Raw genomic sequence first — 21057 nt, forward strand, 5'->3', positions numbered from 1 at the left:
ATATATCAAAAGAAAGATGTTTGAGATAGATGACAAAGTGTGAAAATACAAGCCTCCCCCTTTCCTCCTCCTCCTCCCCTGATGTTTTAGGAGGTCTGCAAATTGACTCCTTCCTCACCTTTAATTGGCTGGGTTTATAAATAGGGCGGCTGGGAGGGGAGTTTGAGTACCTGGAAACCGGTTTCACTCAAGGTTTGGTCAGAGACAGACACACACACAGCAAACCTCACACACAGAAGATGGGGAGAGATAGGAGCGAGCGTGCGGCCAGGTGCGCCTTGCTGATAGCTCTTGGTCTGTGGCTCTGCTGCCCGGTGGTTCCGAGCTCGGTGGACGAAGCGGAACCGGACAGCCACACCGAGCACGGCGACTCTCACGGGGGTAACGAGACGGGCGACCACCAGCCTGGCTTTCATATCGTCTCCTTACATTGGGAGCAGGTCCAAGCCCCTTATGTCATAGCACTGTGGATTTTAGTGGCCAGCTTGGGTCAGGCAGGTGAGTGAACCAGTGGGGGGAGGGCGGGGGCGGGTGGGGTTGAATGCAGGGATGTCCCACTGAGGGCTGTTTCTGCGGAATATCTCCTGCCGTGCCGGGAAATTAAAAAAAAACCCACCTGGTTATTGTTGGAATGTGGAATATGCATGTGCTTTCTCTTATCGTGAATCTCTTTACTATTATGGATTGAGGAGCCCAGTCAGTAAAGGTTCCCCGCCCTGTGATGCTGCCAATCGGATGCTCAGATCACGAAAGGTGTATTGGAGAGTCGGGGCGGGGGTGGGGGGTGGGGGGAACTCGGATGGAGGAGAATGACACCAAGAAATCTGACATGTGTGGGGAACTTGCTGAAGTGACAAAAACTGTCCGCGAACAGATCGGAGAGGGTTTGTGAAATCTGTATCGCTTTAAAATGTTGACCTACTCTACACTTAGCTTGGTAATGGTTCTTGTGTCATTTGTGGTTTAAAATCCCTTGTGAATTCCACTCCTGCATGTGAAGATGTTAATTTTTTTTTAACACATTGGATCCAATTTTACCTGTACGAATGTTGAATTTATGCGAAATGCGACAGTAACTTGCATTTATACAAAGCTTCTAACTCGCAAGAATATTTCGAGCTGCTTTTTGCTTTGCAGAGGTAGAAAGGGAACGTGGATTATCATTATTTTTAAAAAGCTATTTGCTATTCTTACTGATTACTATAGTTCAGGTTGATGGTGTCCGACCCAGTCAATGGTTGTGCTTTGACTGAAACAGTTTGCAGCAAGAGAGCCCACCACCATTCAGCATTGTCCCTGACCAGGATTAGGAAAGGCCAGAGAGCCACGTTAAATTGTTCCAATTTTCCATCAGCCTGGAATGTCAATGCTATTGCTCCTGTTGGCATAGCAACCGAGATTGAGACTGTGATGTGCGAAGAATGACGGAAGTGAGTTTATTTGATTTGTGGCTTGGAAGCTGGAGCTGGGAGAGGTTGCTACCCTGATTCAGCGTTTGGTATTTGTTGGGTTACATTCTTGGTGAACCTCTGTGAAACTCTTGTTTCACATTTCCCCTTCTCTTCAGCTCCGAAGAAAGCTCGTACGGACTCGAAACGTTAACTCTGTTTCTCTCTCCGCAGAGAGAGGGTTCTTCCAGCATTTTCTGTTTTTGTTTCAGATTTCCAGCATCCGCAGTTTTTTGCTTTTACCTTCGATAGTTGGTGTGTTTGGAAACCTGTTTTTTTAACCTGTACATTTTTTAAACCTTGAGGGGAAAGGGCCAAAGCCCCTGCCTTTGGATGAGATTTCAGATCAAGGATTGAAGAGCAGGAAATTTCTCTATGATTGACCTGGACAACATTCTTCCCTCAATCAACCTTAACAAAATACGTGAATTCACTCATCTGACTGTTGTTTGCAGGACCATTGCTTTTTGTGTATTAATGCTGCGATTGGCTACTGAGAAAAATTGGAAAGGAACGATGTGAAGCACTTTGGAATATATTGAGAGAGATAGTGAAGAAGACGAGGCACATATGGTGCCAGTAACCTAGAAAAAAAAATCCCTAGTGCTTCAGAGGCATAATCAAAAAAAAATTGCTGGGCTAAAGGAGGAGGGACCAGAAATGTGATCAAAAGGGATGGCTTTGGTCAAATGGAGAGTGAAGGTGCTTTGGGATAGAGACACAAGGTCATGAAGTAATTTTTGAACAAAAGCAAAATACTGCAGGTGCTGTAATCTAAAATAAAAACAGAAAATGCTTAAAATACTCAGCAGAGTTGGCAGCATCTGTGGAGAGAGAAAATGGAGTTAACGTTTTAGGTTGATGACCATTCTTCGGAGTGAAGCATTAACTCTGTTTCTCCCTCTGCAGATACAGACCTGTTGTACCAGCACTTCCATACCTGCTGAGTATTTCCAACAATTTCCATTAATTGAAGTGATTTTTAAGCAGTAGAATGTGAATTTAAAATTTCTGGTCTTAGAGGATGGAACGAGTGGAGTCTAGAATAGGACAGGATCCATTCGGCAGTGCTTTATGAGCTGAGAGCTATGTGGGGTGGAAGCTGGGAGGCTGGCCAGGAAAGCATTGGACTATTTGAATCTGGAGGGGATCAAGGCAGGAGTGAGGGTTTCAGCAACGTAGGGGCAGAGGTGAATAGAATTACTGAGGTGAAATTCGGCAGCCTTTGTGATGGAGCTCATGGGCACATAGGGATGGCATTCGTGAAATCGATATGCGATGGTGGTCAGAGACTGGGATTGATTTATTTGGCAAAAGTACTGAGCTTGTGGTTGGGGATGTGGTTGTTGGTCTTGTTAATGTTTAACTGGAGGAAATTGTGAATCAACATGAGATGAGCATGTAGAGTTGGGTGTCTCCTGCGCATATGTGGAACCTGGTTCCATGACGTTTCCAAGGAGCAGCATGTATATTAGGGAAAAGAGAGAGCCAAGGACTGATTTTTGGGGAATTACATAAATTGGGGTGTATAGGGTTGCAAAGAAAAGCCATAGTGAGATGTGATATGTTATGATAAGATAGGTAAGACTAAAACTAGGCGAGGGCAGCACCAATGAGCTGTAAAATAGGGAAGTGGTATGGTCAACCACAGTGAGGTCACGGAGGTTAAGGAAAGATAATGTACTGTGGTCACAGTTGTGAAGAATGTCATTTGTGATTTTTGGTAGGGTGATTTTAATCGAGTCAAAGAGGTCTATAGCACAGAAAAAGGCCCTTCGACCCATCGAGTCTGCGCTAGTCAAACAAGTACCTAACTATTATAATCCTATTTTCCAGCAATAGGCTCATAGCCTTGTATGCTATGACATTGCAAGTGCACATCCAAATACCTCTTAAATGTTATGAGGGTTTTTGCCTCTACTACCCTTTCAGGCAGTGAGTTACAGATTCCCACCACCCTCTGGGTGAAAAAATTCTTCCTCACATCCTCTCTAAACCTCCTGCTCCTTACCTTAAATCTATGCCCCCTGGTTATTGATCCCTCCACCAAGGAGAAAAGTTCCTTCCTGTCTAACCTATCCATGCCCCTCATAGTTTTATACACCTCAGTCATGTCCCCCCCTCAATCTCCTCTGTTCCAGGGAAAATACCTCAGTCTATGCAATCTCTCCTCATAACTAAAACTCTCCAGCCCAGGCAACATCCTGGTAAATCTTCTCTGCACTCTCTCTAGTTCAATCACATCCTTCCTAAAATGCGGATTCCAGAACTCCACGCAATACTCTAGCGGTGGCCTAACCAGCGTTTTATACAGTTCCAGCATAACCTCCCTGCTCCTATATTCTATGCCTCGGCTAATAAAGGCAAGTATCCCATATGCCTTCTTAACCACCTTATTTACCTGTCCTGCTAACTTAAGGGATCGGTGGGCATGCACACCAAGGTCTCTCTGATTCTTGGTACTTCCCAGGGTCCTACCATTCATCATGTATTGCCATGCTTTGTTTGTCCTGCCCAAGTGCATCACCTCACACTTACCTGGATTAAATTCCATTTGCCACTGATCAGCCCATCTGACCAACCTGTCTATATCCTCCTGTCATCTAAGGCTATCCTCCTCACTATTTACCACCTCAATGATTTTTGTGTCATCTTCAAACTTACTGATCAACCTTCCCACATTCAAGTCTAAATCACTTATATATACCACAAACAGCAAGGGACCCAACACCGATCCCTGTAGAACCCCACTGGACACAGGCATCCAGTCACAAAAACACCCCTCGACCATCACCCTCTGCTTCCTGCCACTCAGTCAATTCTGGATCCAATTTGCCAAATTGCCTTGGATCCCATGGGCTCTTACCTTTGTTATCAGTCTCCCATGCGGGACCTTATCAAAAGCCTTGCTGAAGTCGAGGTAGACTATGTCAAATGCATTGCTCTCAACTACACACCTGGTCACCTCTTCGAAAAATTCAATCAAATTGGTCAGACATGACCTCCCCTTAACAAAACCATGCTGACTGTCCTTGATTAATCCCTGCCTCTCCAAGTGTAGATTAATTCTGTCCCTCAGAATTGCTTTCAACAGTTTCCCCACCACTGAGGTTAGACTGACTGGCCTGTAATTTATTCCTTCCACCCTTCTGGAATAACGGTACCACACTTGCTGTCCTCCAGTCCTCTGGCACCTCTCAGAGAGGTATTGAAAATTATTGCCAGTGCCCCCACTATCTCCTCCCTTGCCTCATTCAACAGCCTGGGATACATTTCACCCGGGCCTGGAGATTTATCTACTTTTAAGCCTGTCAGACCACTTAGAACCTCCTCCCTTTCTATGCTAATTTCTTTAATTATATCACAGTCCTTCTGCCTGATTTCCATACCCACGTCGTTCCTCTCACTTGTGAACAGCGACACAATGTATTCATTTAGAACCCTACCTACGTCTTCCGGCTCCACACACAAATTACCACTATGGTCCTTAAGGTTCCTACTCTTTCCCTAGTTATCTTCTTAGTCTTAATGTACTTGTAAAATAACTTTGGATTTTCCTATATTTTACCTGCCAATGTTTTTTCATGCCCCCTTTTTGCTCTCCTAATTTCCTTTTTAAGCTCCCCCTACACATTCTAAACTCCTTTAGGGCTTCCGCTGTCTTGAGCTCTCGGGTATCTTCCATAAGCCTCCCTTTTTCTACTTATCCAATCCTGTTTATCCCTTGACATCCAGGGTTCCCTGGATTTGTTGGTCCCACCCTTTGCCTTTACTGGAATATGTTGGCCTTGTATTCTCCCTGTTTCCTTCTTGAATGAGTCCCACTGCTCTGATGCAGATTTATCTAAAAGTAGCTGCTCCCAGTCCACTCTGGCCAAATCATATCTGATCTTTTTAAAATTGGCCTTCCCCCAATTTAGAACTCTGAATTCTAGCCCATCCTTATCCTTTTCCATAACAACCTTGAATCTAATGGAGTTATGATCACTATCTGCAAAATGCTCCCCCACTGATACCTCTACCACTTGCCTAGCTTCATTCCCTACAATTAAGTCCAGGACCGCCCCTCTCTTGTAGGACCTTCTACGTACTGGCTTAAAAAGCTCTCCTGGGTGCATTTTAAAAATTCCACTCCCCCTAAACCTATCACACTATGACTAACCCAGTTAATGTTGGGGAAATCCCCCACCATTACTACCCTTTTTTTTACACTTCTCTGAAATTTTCTGATATATCTGCTCTTCTATTTCTCTCTGACTGGTTGGGGGCCTATAGTACACTCCCAGCAATGTGATTGCTCCCTTTTTGTTTTTCAGTTCCACCAATATGGCTTCATTTGAGGATCCTTTTAAGATGTCATCCCTCCTTACTGCTGTAATTGATTCCTTGATCAATATTGCAATACCTTCTCCCCTTTTACCCTTTTCCCTGTCTCACCTGAAGACCCTATATTCTGGAATATTGAGCTGCCAATCCTGCCCCTCTCTCAACCATGCCTCTATGACAGCAATGACATCATATTTCCATGTGTTAATTTGCACCCTGAACTCACCTGCCTTATTCGTCAGACTCCTTGCATTAAAATAAATACCATCCAACCGTGCCAAACTCTCTTGTGCCTTAACTGGCCTATAATTTCTATGCCTTCCAGACTCACTTGCTCTCTCTTCTAATTTTGGCTCTGCATCTCCCACTGCTGAATGTTATTGGTTGGAAATGGATTACTGATCAGCAATTTCCTGTTTGAATCCAAGTATACATTATTGTCCATTTATTATTTCCATATGCTGCATTTTCTTCTGATATGCTGGACTCCACTGTCAACACTGGAGACCTGAAGAACAGCTTCCTGTGGAAATGTCACTAATCCGAAAAGAGAAACAAGAGCCCAGATTTTCTTGGGACTATTAGCTGTTGATAAGATAGAGTTGAGGTGATTGAAGGAGACCCTTGAGTTGCTGACTTCCCTTCCTACAAAACTTAAAAATCCTGTCCCTTTCTCTCTCTCAACTGCATCACCAACCTGCTATGGGAACAACCTAGATAATAGGTTGACCTCAATTGCAAAAAGGTTTCACGGCTAAATGATATGGAATAAGTTTCAAGCAAGATTTAATTTCAGAGGATAACAACCAAAAATACTCATGCTTTGAAAAATACATAAAGATGACTACTGTTCAAAAATGAAAATTCTGCCCTTTCAATTATTTATTCTGCTTTGTGGAGACAAAAACCCTTGAAATTTGAGTTTTAATAATTTACAATTGATCTCAAGTTGAAATTGATTTCAATTCAAAGTATTAATTAGAGTGCTTTTACTACCCCTGCCCTGTGTCTAGCCCAATACTTCGGTTGGTAGAATCCATAGCCTGGTGTAGATCTGAGCTACATTGTGAAAGAAGGTTTGAGGTATGACTCAAGTATGTGGTGAATTAGCTGATTTCATCTGATGTGGTGGTATGAAGTGTTCCACTGCCTCTGCAGTGATAGGGGACCATTTCAGCCAGGGAATCTACTCCTGATCGCCCATTCTGTGGTCCATGCTATAAATTGTGTGTGATACATTCAAGGCAGGCTAGGATTGTGTTGCTGTGTTGTTGTTCACCAGAGCAGAATAGACTGGTGCTGGTAGCAAAGTCATGAGTGTAAAATGGAAACTGGAGTGAGGTACCTGAGGGCCATTGGCATCCATGGAATTGGGATCCCAGCAGGTGTTGACCCTTATGGGGAAGAGCAAATTGAAATGGGGGTGGTGGTGAAGAATTTTTTAAAGTTCACCTCCCACACCCCAGGAGTACTATTTGGAAGGTTCTAGTGGATTTTGGCGCCTTAGCCTAATGGGCGTTCTTTAAGTGAGCTTTGAATGGCAGTAGACATTCTGACTCTGCATAAGTTGGTCATATTTAAGGTTGACACAATAAAGCTAACCTGGCAGTTGAACTTGCAGCATTAACTCAAGACTAAAACCAAATGCATTGTTTAAATGTCAGCAAAGCACTAAAGAGATGTCACAACATCTGGTCATATTACTGCGCAAAATATTTTTAAACAAACTTTCTAACCTATAATTGTGCAATTAGATATCCAGGAGCAAGTTAGTAGGAGATTATTTGATCTCTGGATTCTGATGATTTAAAACTGGAGAAAATCAGCTTGAAATTTCCTTGGATTTTACATGATTGTAGTTTAATGCTTTCTCGGATGATGTGCTAGCTCAAGTATGGCCTTGGCTCAGTGATAACAGCCTTGCCTCTGAATCAATCGTAGGTCAAAGTACTTGAGCACAGTGTAGAGCTGACACACCATCTTTCAGATAAGACACTAAACCAAAGTTTCTTCAGGTGGACGCTTCAAATGTAATTCATTGGGAAATCCTGAGGATCTGAAATGCAAGCTCTTTCTTCCTAGTTTCCAGACTCTTGTGTCTATATAGATACAAAAATTTGGATTGTCTCAAATATTTAAAGATAAATCACTTTACCTTGTTGAAAAAAGAAGTTTCACTTGTGTTATGTCTTGTTTTCAAGACAGTCACAAGTGCAGAAGCCAATTTACACATGAAATCCCACAACCTGCAGGGATAAAATGGCAGTTAATGTTGTGTTGGCTGCATCAACATCTGAATGTTTAATTTAACAATTTTCATGTCTTCCAACACAAATGGTGACAGGGATATAATAAAGACCTTGAGTTAAGAAAGGTGACAAAGAAATAATAGAAAGAGAGGAAGGAGGAGAGGGTGGTAAATAAATGTATGCATAGTGCTCTGTCTTTGATAAACTCCCTTTGAATTCGTTTAAGCAGTGCTAAAGTGGAGGGAATGCACACACTGAAGGATAAGGAAAAGGGGAAGAGGCCAGGTTTGAAGAGGAATAGGAAAGAGTCCTATTTGTGGGGCAAGCAAGAGAGAGAGACTAACTCCATGTTGTGCAGAGTGGAGAGGGCTGACCTGTCCTGAATAGTTTTGTGAACAAGAATCTTGATTTTCTCCTCGCTCCTTTGTTCAAGAGCACTTGTATCATCCTCTTCGACATATGAAGGATTCTTCTTTCCTAAAGCTGCAATATTTCTCGTTCATTCCTCCCCACAACCCTGTAAAATCTAGCAAAAAGGATTTTAAGAAAAGCAAACTTCAAAGCATTGATGTCTATAATCTAGGAGTTACCTCTGATTTAACTTAATGCTAGTATTTCACTGGACCAGTAAATGGGATGGAATATTGGCCCGGATCTTCCACAATGTGGCAATCACTGTCAGATTGTCACTCTGTTCCCACGTTTCTGCACCCTGACACTGCTCCGTATTTCTGGCCAGATATTCCGAGGCCAGCCTCATCAGAAATGAGGAGCGCAGTGTCCATTGGAGAGTCCTATCAAAGCACTCGAGTGCCTGGGAGAGACATAGCCCCCATTTATGGCAATAGCAGCTGTCAGGGTAAGTTTAAATGTCCAGAGTGAGTGTGTGAATGGATGAGTGAATGAATGAGTGAATGGGTAGGGTGGGTAGTTGGGTGAGGTTAAGTGGGTAGGGTGGGTCAGGTAAGTAAGTAGGATGCATGAGATAAGTGGGTAAATGCACAAGGTAGCATTGGTGGGTAGAGTGAAAGGCAGTTGGGTGGTAGGGTTTCAGGTGGGTGAGGTAGGTATGTGAGTGATTGGGTAGGTGGGTCGGGAGGGGTTACAGGTGGTGGGGAGTGGTCAGATTGGGTCCGGGGCGTTGGGTCAGGGGTGGTCAGGTCAGGTCGGGGGTTGGTCAGGTTGGGTCAGGGGGTGGTCGGGTCGGGGGTGGCGGTCAGGTTAGGTTGGGGGTGGTTGGGCGATTAAGTGGGGTGTTCGGGGGGTGGAATCTGGAGGGGGTGGGGGGTAGTGTGAATGATGGGGGTGTTGGGGAGTGTTCGGTTGTATAGCTTTCCAGGAGTTAGACCAGCTCTAAGATTTGTCGGTTAACTATCCAGCTAAGTACATTGGAACTGTCCAAAGTCTCTGACTCTAACTCAGTCTAACTCAGACTTTTGCGGCAGGTCCTGGAGGGGAATTGCCTGTTGGAAGTTCAAAGTTCTCAGGCAATTCCCATGGAGATAAGCGCGTTGGGATTTCCATGGGGTCCCACTGCACATCTTGGGTAGTATGTCTGGTTCCGACGATCTGGAGGCTGGAAGATCTCGGCCAATGCTTTAAAATTTGGAGGACCAAGAGGAGCTGGGTTCAAATTTGTGAAGGGTAGCTTTGCAACTACTATCAGGGGGTGGTTTTCCACACCAAGTAGAGTAGCGGAGCTTAAAAAAAAAACCCTGGAATCATCTAAAACATTTAGGTGCAGCATCTGAATGTATTTCTTTATTGTCAGCCTCTGGAACCAGTCAGAGGTAGATGTATACCTGAACAAACTTATTCAGTTGAAAATGTTTTTTTGCTGTCAGGTAAAATGGAAGCATGTTGGATATAGGCACTCATCCCTCCAAATAGCTCTTAACACATGAGTTAAGGAAGAACTTGCATTTGTATAACTCCTCTCATGACCCCAGAACATCCCAGAGGGCTTTGCAGCCAATCAATCACTTTCGAAGTTTAGTCACTTTGTAATGTAGGTTAGCATCTCCTTTGATCACCGACAATGCAGCGCTACCTCAATTTTGCACTGAACCAAGGTTGTATATTCCAGTCCCTCTGTGGAGATTAAACCCACAACCTCCTAACTCTCAGGCAAACGTTCTGCCAGCTGAGCTGAACTGGTACACTGAATAAGAGAAAAAAAAAACTGCATTTACTGGAAATCTGAAATAAAAACCGAAAATCCTGGAAATATTCAAGTCAGACGCCATCCGTGGAAAGAAGCAGAGTTAACATTTCAGATCAATGACCAAAGCTTCCTCGGCCTGAAAATCTGCTTCTCTCACCCCAGATGTTGCCTGATCTGCTGAGTATTTCCGAAATAGCTGGTTTTTATAACCGAATAAGGAATATGGTTCCAAAGCCTGTTGGGAAGACGTTGGGTGGAATTTTCTGTGCCCACTGTCATTGGGCGTCATCGTGGGCGTGAGCGGACAATATGGCGGGAAGTCCAAAAATGTCATGAAACCAGTTTGAAATCGTCCGCTCTGTCCATCAATGGTGGGCCGTGTTTCCTGCTGCCGCACACTGGGCACTTCTTTGTGAAATACCTGCATATCATTATAAGCTCAGCTCGCCTGAATCATCCCCCCACGCTGGGTCATCTGGTCACCTGGTGAGCTGCAATGTGCTTGGGATTGCCTACCTTGCTTCGGGCAGCACTTGCATTCATCAGTCATCAGCGCCAGGTTTCGCAGGCAGCACCACATCATTTTTAGGGGTGCTCACGGGCAGGCCTCTACTTAAGGGTCCAGCCATAAGGCAGGCGTAGCTTTTCAATGACTGCAAAGCTATGGCTTGCTTGGGGAAGGGGGAGAAGTGGCCTCAGGCAAGGGAAGAGGCTGCAGAGCAGGGGCTGCGCTGGAAGGGGGTATCCCAGGGTGTGTGTGGGAACCCGTTGATCTGTGCAAGTGGCCTCAAGATGGTGAGGGCTGAGGAGGCAGTCTCCAGAGGAGGTGAGGTCAGATGGAGATGTGAGGGTTTGTGTGAGAGAGTGAGTGGTGATGTCCCTTGAGCTGGCAGTGAGTGAGCTGCCAGTGAGTGTGTGATGACTTTGTGAGTGTGAGAGTTCAGATTGATGAGATGGTTGTCTTACCCTGGTGGCATGTATGAGATCATTCATCCTCTTTCTGCTCTGGATATCCAACCTCTTCTGTGCAGCATTGGCACTGACCACTACTGATTGATGTTCCCAAAAAAGCAGTGAGCTAAAAACATGAAAGGCCTCTCAAATCTACCCATCAGAGCGTTGTTTATTTTCTGGTCATCCTTCACGATTAATTTAATTGGCTTATGGAAGTAGAGCACAATGTTGGCTCTAAGATTTTAATATAGGTGCAATGATGATTGTTGCATCTTTGAGATTCTGTGATTCAACTACTCTGAAATATAATAGTAATATCCTCTTTTTAAAGAAGCTAAATAAATAATGAGTGTGATATATTTTTGCCTTGCTAAACAATTTTGGCCAGAGTGCTTCAGAGTTTAAAAAAAAATCAATTTTACAGTGGTATGTCTATTATATTAGGCAGGAGGAACTGAAGATCCGCCTTTGGACTGTTTGGGGAAGGGAATCCAACTTTGCCTCTTCTCTCGTGTTGTCTGTGTGAACGAACCAAATCTGGGAAAACCCAGAAATTAGCCTGCCTATAGGAAGCAAGCCATCCAGGGAATTCAAGCTCAAATTTTAAAAATGCTATTAAAAACTCATGTATGTTGCACCATATTCATAAAACCTGATGCTGGGAGGAGATTGAAGTTGATTTTAAAAATCTTGAAGTGTTTTGATAGTAATAAGAAAAGATTATTTCACCTATTTGGGAGGTAGTGGTCAGGAAAAGGAGTGGGGAGGGGGTGGTGGGGAGGGGGTGATGGGGGTGGGGGTTGGGGTGTGGGCAGAGTGGGGGTGGGGTCAGGGGCATCATGGTTTCTCTGAAGTGGGGAGAACAAAAGACCAAACTGTTTCATCAGAGGAAGGCCATGCGTTGATTGGCTGGTAAGTATTCTAGTTTTGTTTCCCTTACTCCATAGTTAAGGATTTAGCCTAAGGAGCTGAGAAATTTAAAACAAAAATCAATTTTTTGGGGGGTATAATAAGGGTAGAGAAGTTTATCCATTTAGGACAAATGATAACAGAAGCAATGCTGAAGTTAAAAGAATAGTGATAGCCAGAAGATGAAGGATGTGTCAGCAACAAGAAAACTCAACTTGTAACAAAGGGAAAAAACCTCGTAAGATGCTACATTCTTTCCACTTTTCAGCATGCTATGGAAACCGGGACAATAAGCAAAGGTCTGTGGAAGAAAATAGAGGCCTTTGAAATGTGGATGTTAAAATGGATGCTTAAAATTCCGTATGCAGACGACAAGATAAATGAAGAGGTGCTTCGAATCGCAAGAGCAAAAATAGCTCTAAAAAGTGACATCCAGAAAAGGAAATGTCAGTATTTCAGTTATTGGATCAGAGCTGAAAGCTCCAGAGATCTCTTTCAGAGGGTAACTTGGAGGGCAGCAGTAAGAAGGGTCGACCTGAGTACAACTGGATGATGGACATCAAAGAGCGGTTGCAGACCAGTTACAGTGGATGTGTGAGGGTGGCACAAAACAGAGGGATGCAACAAACCATGACAGCAGATCTCCTGGTAGGAGTAGCTACAAGCAGCAGCAGCAATAAGGGTTAAATAAAACGTTTCAGTTAACCTGCTGACATTTAAGTGATGTCAGCAGGAAAAAGTGAATGCCTGGTGATTCTTTATTTTTTTAAGTAGTAAGTTTTGCAATCTAATAGAAGAGGAATGGCAGGAAGTTCTGACCCCTGGAGTGCATATCCTGTACCATGTAGGAATTCCAGGAGGTTTACTGTGTCCTGGATAACCATATGTACAGGAAATGTTGTCAGCTGCAACAGCTCGAGCTCCAAGTTTCAGATATCACTACAGTGCATCCGCAAAATTGAGAGCACTGTGGATAGCATGTTTATAAATGTCACGCTGCAGCTTAAGAGTATGCAGGGAAAGAGGGCATGGGTGACCACCAGAAGTCAAGAAGCAGGCAGGTAGCGCAGGACTCTCCTGAGTGTATTTCACTCTCCAACCTGTATTCAGTTCTGATGAAAGTGATGGTTCATTTAGGCAATGCAGCCAGTGTCAACTTCTTGGCACCACAAGGTGCACAAAGAAGACTGGAGGAGCACTGACACTCAGTTTGGGTAATGCCAGGGCCACTCAGCTCCTGACTTCAGCATAGCCTTGGTTAAAACATGGACAAAAGAGCTGAACTCCCGAGATAAGGTGAGAGTGACTGCCCTTGACATCAAGGCAGCATTTGACTGAGTGTGGCATCAAGGAGCCCTAGCAAAACTGGAGTCAATGGCAGTCAGGGGGAAAACTTTCTGCTGGTTGGAGTCCATACCTAGCACAAAGGTCATGGTTGTTGGAGGTCCTTCATCTCAGGAGTTCCTCAGTTGGCCCAGCCATCTTAAGCTGCTCCATCAATGACCTTCCTTCCATTATAAAGTCAGAAGTGGGGATGTTCTCTGATGATTGCATAATGTTCAGCACCATTCATGACTCCTCAGATACTGAAGCAGTCCATGTCCAAATGCAGCAAGACCAGGACAATATCCAAGCTTGGGATGACAAGTGGCAAGTAACATTCACGCCACACAAGTGTCAGGCAATGACCATCTCCAACAAGAGAGAATCTAACCATTGCCCCATGACATTCAATGGTATTACCATCACTGAATCCCCTAATATCAATATCCTGGGGGGTTACCATTGACCAGAAACTGAACTGCACCAGCTACATAAATATTGTGGCTACAAGAGCAGGTCAGAGACTAAGAATCCTACAGCGAGTAACTCACCCTCTTGACTCAACAAAGCCTGTCCACCATATATAAGGCACAAGTCAGGAGTGTGATGGAATACTCTCCACTTGCTGGATGAGTGCAGCTCCTACAACACTCAAGAAGCTCAATGCCATCCAGGACAAAGCTGTCCACTTGATTTGTACCCCATCCACAAGCATATGCATCCCTCCACCACCAACGCACAGTGGCAGCAGTATGAACCATCTACAAGATGCACTGCAGGAGCTGACCAGGCCTCCTTAGGCAGCACCTTTCAAACCCACAACTACTACCATCTAGAAGGACAAGGGCAGCAGACACATAGGAACATCACCACCTGGAAGTTCCCCTCCAAACTACTCACCATCCTGATTTAGAAATATATTGCCTTTCCTTCAATGTCGCTGAGTCAAAATCCTGAAATTACCTCCTTAACAGATCTGTGGGCATACCTACATCACATGGAGTGCAATGGTTCAAGAAGGCAACTCACTACCACCTTCTCAAGGGCAATTAGGGATGGGCAATAAATGCTGGCTCAGCCAGCGATGCCCACAACTCATGAATGATTTAAAAAAAAAAGTAGAGTCGACACTATCACTATCATTGCCAGTTCTGTTTGCCTACTAAATGATTAGGCAATCCCACCAATTATCTGTTGATATCCTCTAAATTTGTCAACTCTACTTTCCTTCTGTTCCTCAGTGATCCACCTTGTGAGCTAGTTGACTCTGGGAACATCACAAGTTGCGATCACTAGACAAAATCAGCAGCAGGAGTCGGGGCTCGATTTCTCCCCCACCCCTGCCAACCAATTGTGGCCCCCCCCCAACCTTCTACCCATACCATGACCAGTTAAGCCAGAATAGACCGGGGGCCAAGCATGTGCGCCCCCAGTTTTAATGAAATATATAAATGGTGAGTGTGCATCATTACTGTAGGAAGTGATATCATATAGCATGTGACACAGGAGTAGGACTTATATTGATTCCTTTGTAAGATGTACATATAGAGCTCTCCTGTATCATGTATATAGTAATGTGAGTCTTCAATAAAAAAGAACCATTCGTCAGTGTGTGATTGGTACGTTTGTGGAGAACCAGTAACATAACATGGCGGCAGCTTTTGAGGACTAGGTTGCAGAGGTAAAGTCGAAGTGCAACAGTGAAGATTGGAATCTTGGTGATTTGCTTCAGTGCAGATCACGGAGCGGAGCCAGTCCGAAGATAGGTAAAAGACAGAAACCAAAGCTGAGACAACATAAGCAGTCTGCTGCAAAAGCAGAGGCAATACAATGATTTACTGGGAAGTCGAAGTACCCTTGAGGATCAGTGCTTAAAAAAAAAGTGAGTAACTGTCGAGAGGATAACTGGATCAGTGGTCAGTAAGAATATTGGGCGAAATTTTACGGCAGTGGAATTTTACCTTCCCGCCGAAGCCAAAGAAGTTTAGAATGTCTCCCAGCATTTTACAGCCCCCCCCCCCCCCCACCCTCCGCCGAAACGGGGGCCATAAAATTCTGCCCGTTTAGTCTGTTCAGGATCAGGCTGTGAAAGTCATGTTTGGAATCGAGCTGGTAGATTGCGAAGCCATTTGGGTGTCGTGGTGCAGTTCCCAGGTGGGGAAAAAAGAAACATTGTGTGATACAGGCTACAGAGCGACAGAGCTACAGCGATACAGAGCCTGGGGCAGGGGTGTGATGAAGACTCAAGCTCCAGGCACAGCAGCTATGAAGTAAGGTTTAGTATTTTCATCGAAAGAAATGCAACCCACAGTAAAAGAGAAAAATCCTTGAGAAGCAAGGAGCGTAGGAACGATGATTACTGAATTACCTGTCATGAATTGGAAGGCCACAGCCATCCTATCTGAGTTTAAGCTTTCTCACCAGAGAATGAAATTGTTTCTTGGATTGAACTGTCGCCTCAATTGTACAGGCAAACAGTGAAGATAGCCATTGGAAATGAGGGACTGCATCGAATTAATACATCAGCTCGATACAATGAGGATCAAAAAGACCCTGTGGAAGCTCAACTCTATGTAAAGGTGAATTCCAGAATCCAGCATTTAGATTCAATTGTATTCAGATGACAGCCGAAGGTGGCATTTGATCCATTTGAAAGCAAATGCCCTGATAAGGGCAGAGATCATGATTTCTCTGAAGCTGAGTTGTTGAAGAGGATCATGGAGCTCATTATTGCTTCAACACCAATCAAAACCTTCCGGAGAGACCTATTAGAAAAAAATAGGACATGATATTGACACTTTGTTCAAAGACAGTAGGAAGTATGAAGCCACTGTAACAGGAAGGCAATACTTGCAAGTGTTGGGCGTGGCTACGACTATTGCTGAAGTGGCCAATGTGTCAAGACAGAACAAATCATGTGGGTGGTCTGCTACACCAGTTGCGGAGTTCTCTGAAGTTTCAAGGCCACACCAAGGTGTGTGGATTGAAAGGGCACTGGGCATATCCGTGCAGAAAATCTGGCTATGCAGCTTAAGTCAGAAGCTATGATAAGCCATGGTCAAATAAAAATTGTGTGCAGCATACTGGCAGCATCAACAAGGAGTTTGCCAGAAGTTAATGCAAGCCCAGACACCTTCATGAGGCTGGTAAGGGGTCAGACCAGGTGGAAAATGTCACGAGGAAAGTTTGTGAGCAGCCTTACCACACTGTAAATGTGGCACGATGTGTGGATGTGATCACACAGCTAGAGGCTTTTGCTACAATCAAAATTATGGGTAGAATTTTTCGTGAGCAGGCGCGTGCATGCCTGACCTGCTCGAGCGTAAAATAACCCGTGGTGACATCGGGCGAGTGTCCCAGGTATCATTTGAGTGAACCTTCTTTGAACAGCTTCTACCCTTGCTTGAATAAAGAGACCAAAACTGTACACGGTACTCCTAGATATGCTCTTGCCAACACCCTGTACAACTGTGGCAAAACATCCCTGCTTTTATATTCCACCCCCCCTGCAATAAACAACATTCCATTTGCCTTCCTAATCACTTGCTGTACCTGTATACTAACTTTTCCTGATCCATGTACCAGGACACCCAAATCCCTTTGTACCTCAGAGTTCTGCCATCCGTCTCCACTTGTTTATAATATTGTGAGACTTCAATTAAAAAAAACCCAAAGTAATTGTTACCATTCATCAGCGTGTGATTGGTAATTTTTGCATGAAGAATCCAGAAACACAACACTGATCCAGGTGCCTGCTCTTGTGGTGAGCACACAAAGCAGATGCAATATTTTCAATGGTTAGTTCAGTTCACTGATTTTGGGTAAAAGGCCTGTGACCCTCCGGGCCTCATTCCCTATGAGACAAGTACTTCCTGCAAGAAAAACATGAACTACGAAATACGATCGGTCAGCATCTGAAAAGAGGAAGTGCAAACAAATTGGTGGTTGAGGTAAAAATTTTTATTTGCTTTCCACCAAAGGTAAGTAAGTATTTTGATTCATTGGGAGTGGAGGGGAAGGAGGAAGAAGGGTGGATAGAAAGCAGCAGATATTCCATTACATTACATTAGTTGGTTGAATGGCCTGCAACTGCTTATTGGAAAATCTGTGGGAAAATGGGAATGCATTAAGAACAAAAAAATGGACAAATAACAGAAGGAGGTCCACATAATGAAAATGAGGGAGATAGGAACAGAGAAGCAAATCTTTGTTGCAAGTGCAGGAGACTGGCAGGGATGGAAAGTAAAGACTTGAGAGCATTTTCAGGATCATTTCCTGACACCTAGAGCATGATCCTACCACCCAGCACATCTTCTCTTCCCCTTCACTCTACTTTCAAGAGGGATCATTCCTTGAGGATTCTTCTTGCCTTTCTTCCAGTTGCTCAATCTTTCCTTGCCACCTTCCTACACCGCCAGAGCTGGTTTCTTCCTCACACCTTTCTGTGTTGCACGAAGCTCCAGATATTCTTTTTTGGGACTGCAACTTGTGTACTTTCTTCAATGTGATGTACTTTTTTTAACCTCTGGATTAGGAAACCCAATGCTATATTGATGTTGTCTTCACAAACACCTCCATTAGTTGACAAGTGTTACTTCTGAGAACTTGTCACTTTCACCCCCAGGGGTGGTTTCAGTTGCATTGGAGACCCTCTCCCCCCGCACCCCTGGAACTTTTAGTCTGTGACCTTTTATACAGTTCCAACCAGGATGGATGCAAGTTTCAGGAATCGTACATCTTTTTTGATCTCTGTTTTATACAAGCACTGGCATTTTTTCTTTTATCTCTTGCTAACATATGTGTACACACTTGTTGGTTCCTTTGTTATTCCTGCCACTGAAGGTGGGCGGAGGTAATGTTTTCACCCCTGTTTGTTAGTTTGTTTATCTGTAAACAATGTATCTCAAAAACTAATGGAGTCATTTCAATGAAGCTTGGTACACAGCTATGGATGTGGCCCAAGGAATAACTGATTTATTTTTGGTGAAGATGCGGATATGGATCTGGATCCTGGAATTTGTTTAAGGATCCATTACATTGGGAGTTAGGTCAAATGGAATTTTTTTTTAGAATATTGTGTGTTTGATTTAGAATGCTGTTGATTGTTTTAGAATGTTGCCGGTCATCTCAGCTGCTGCTGCCAAAATATGAGCAGAGTTTTCAGAGCAGTTTGTTGGATGTAGATTGGCCTGAAGTTTCCTCAGTGCGATGGAAGCTCTGAAAAAAAAAGATTTATTTTTTCAGCTTTGTAGTTTCAGAGCAACAATGAGGCAGGGAGAAGCCTCAAGGAAGAGTTGCATAGTTGTAATAATGTTGAGTTAACACTAGATGGCAGAGGTATGTGCTCTACTCAGTGCCCAATTCACTTGTTTGATATTTGTCACACCTGCTTATATTTTACTGAATGATTTTTATATCAACTAACATTTTCCTGTTAAGTAGATTGCAGGTTATTGTCTTCATACCTTCACATACTGCCTTGGAGAACAGCAGTGGAAGGATTTGAAGGCTAATTCATGCTCTAAGGCATCAAGATCTGAAAGGTCCTTACAAGGTCCTAACCATCTTTCTACAGTCAATAGGGTGATTAGTCCTACAAAGCAAAAGGACTTCCACAACCCATTATATAGGTTGGTGTGGGGGGAGGTACCAACACCCATTGAACTAGATTATCAACACTTAACATGTTTTTTACCAGGTGTCAGTTGATAATTCAGACCAGGAGCTCAAATCACTAGAGTGCCCAGAATAGGGTTTGAACCCTGTATCTTTTGTCTCAGAGAAACAAAGATCAACTTGCATTTACATGGTGCTTTTCACACCCACTAGTCATCTCAAGGTGTTTTACAACTAAGGAAGTACAGTCACTGTTGTAATGTAGCAGGGAGTTTGCACACAGCAAGCAACAATGAGCAGGTAATCTTTTTTTTTTTAACATGTTAATTGAGAGATACATTTTGGCTAGGTCATCAGGGATAACTCCCCTGCTGCTCTTCAACATAGATGAGGCTTTCACATCCACCCAAGCAGGAATATGGGATCTCTGTTTAACATTTCATCCAGAAGATACCACCTCTGACAATGCAGCACACCCTCAGTACTGCACTGGAATATCAGCACAGATTTTTGTATTCAAGCTCTTTAGTGGGTCTTGAACCCAGAGTCTTCTGAGCTTAGAGTCAAGAGTGCTACCAACTGAGCCACAGCTGACTGCTAGGTCCATTGTAGCTCTGTAACTAAGCTCCATTAATTCAGCACTGACCTGTGGCTTCCTATCTTTTATTCTTTCATGGGATGTGGGCATCACTGGCAAAGGCTAATAACCCTTGAACTGAGTGGCTCATTAGGACATTTCAGAGGGCATTTAAGAGTCAACTGCATTGCAATGGGTCTGGAGTCACATGTGGGCCAGACCAGATAAGGTTGGCAGATTTCCTTCCCTTATGGCCGTTAGTGAACCAGATGGGTTTTTATGACAATCAATGATAGTTTCATAATCACCACAACTGAGATTAGCTTTAGATTCCTTCTGATGCCTTCTCTGCCCTCTCAGGTGGATGTAAAAGATCCCATGACACTATTTTAAAGATCGCTTTGGAATGTCCTGAGATCATGAACACTGCTATATAAATGCAAGTTCTTTGACTGGACATGAAGAGTTTCTGGTACAATCACTTGGCAAGTTGGATTCCTTTTCATTCTGTCATTTTGGAATATACTTTATTGTGCACTTCAGAATATCACCCAGTTTCCTTTCTTGAAAGGATTTTTTTTGTTTTCCTAATGACTTCAATTTCTGCTAGGCTCCAGTTACCTGCACCAGCTGCCCCCTGACACTTTGTTCAAGTGAACATTTTTATGTGAATGTAGATAATGGATATTATAATGCTCAATTTTTCTGTGTTTGATTACATGAGTCTGTTTACTATCGATGCTCACTGTGCTTGATTAGTTAAACCTGAGTGTGGTCTCAGAGGGCACAATTTTATTGCCCTATTGTGGCAGGGTTGGGACCGTAAAATGTGGCAAGCCATTCAAAAGTCCATTGACCTTGGTGGTATGGTAAAATCCCCCGGCCTAAAATTCTGCCCAGAGAAAAGTAAACAAAGTGGAGAATTTGCTGGAAACAAAGAGCTGTAGGACAGTCTGGATGTAACAGTGATTTGCAAGAAGATGATATTCGTACATTGTCTCAGAGCAGGAATTCAGTAAATATTCAAGTTGTTCACAGAAGGCACATCTACATCTGATTTGGCGATAAGTGCTCTCAAAAAATACTTCAGGCCAAAGAAAAATGTGACGATTGAATGATATATGTTTCGCCAGAGTTACCAGAGAAATAGTAAGCCCATAAAACAATATGTGGCATTGCTGCGGCAATTGGCTTCTACATTTAAATTTGGCACACTAACCAATGAACTAATTTGTGACCAAATTAATGGAAAATACTTCAATTCCAAAAATTAGGGAATGTTTCCTCATGGGAGATGACTACTTAACCTTGGAAAAAGCCAAGACCTTGGCAGTCCAAGTTGAATCTGCCATATTTGATTTGAAGAAGTCACACACAAATGCACCCTCAGACTCAGGGTTACAGACAGAGGCTTGCCCAACCAGCTCAAGGACAAGGGTTACACACAGAGACCTTGTCAGCCTCACCAACACATGTCCCATCATGTTAGAT

General features: G+C 43.6%; 1 protein-coding gene across 1 annotated transcript in view; it reads left to right on the forward strand.

The window, feature by feature from the left end:
• Positions 1-239: 239 nt before the first annotated feature.
• LOC121276080 (sodium/hydrogen exchanger 3-like) overlaps positions 240-21057 on the forward strand; it is a 155367-nt gene continuing 134549 nt past the window's right edge. The window contains exon 1 of the mRNA XM_041184018.1: positions 240-498. Within this exon, the coding sequence (XP_041039952.1) occupies positions 240-498 (259 nt within the window). The remainder of the gene's footprint in view (positions 499-21057) is intronic.

This window comes from Carcharodon carcharias, chromosome 3 (genome assembly GCF_017639515.1).
Source record: "Carcharodon carcharias isolate sCarCar2 chromosome 3, sCarCar2.pri, whole genome shotgun sequence".
NCBI lineage: Eukaryota > Metazoa > Chordata > Chondrichthyes > Lamniformes > Lamnidae > Carcharodon > Carcharodon carcharias.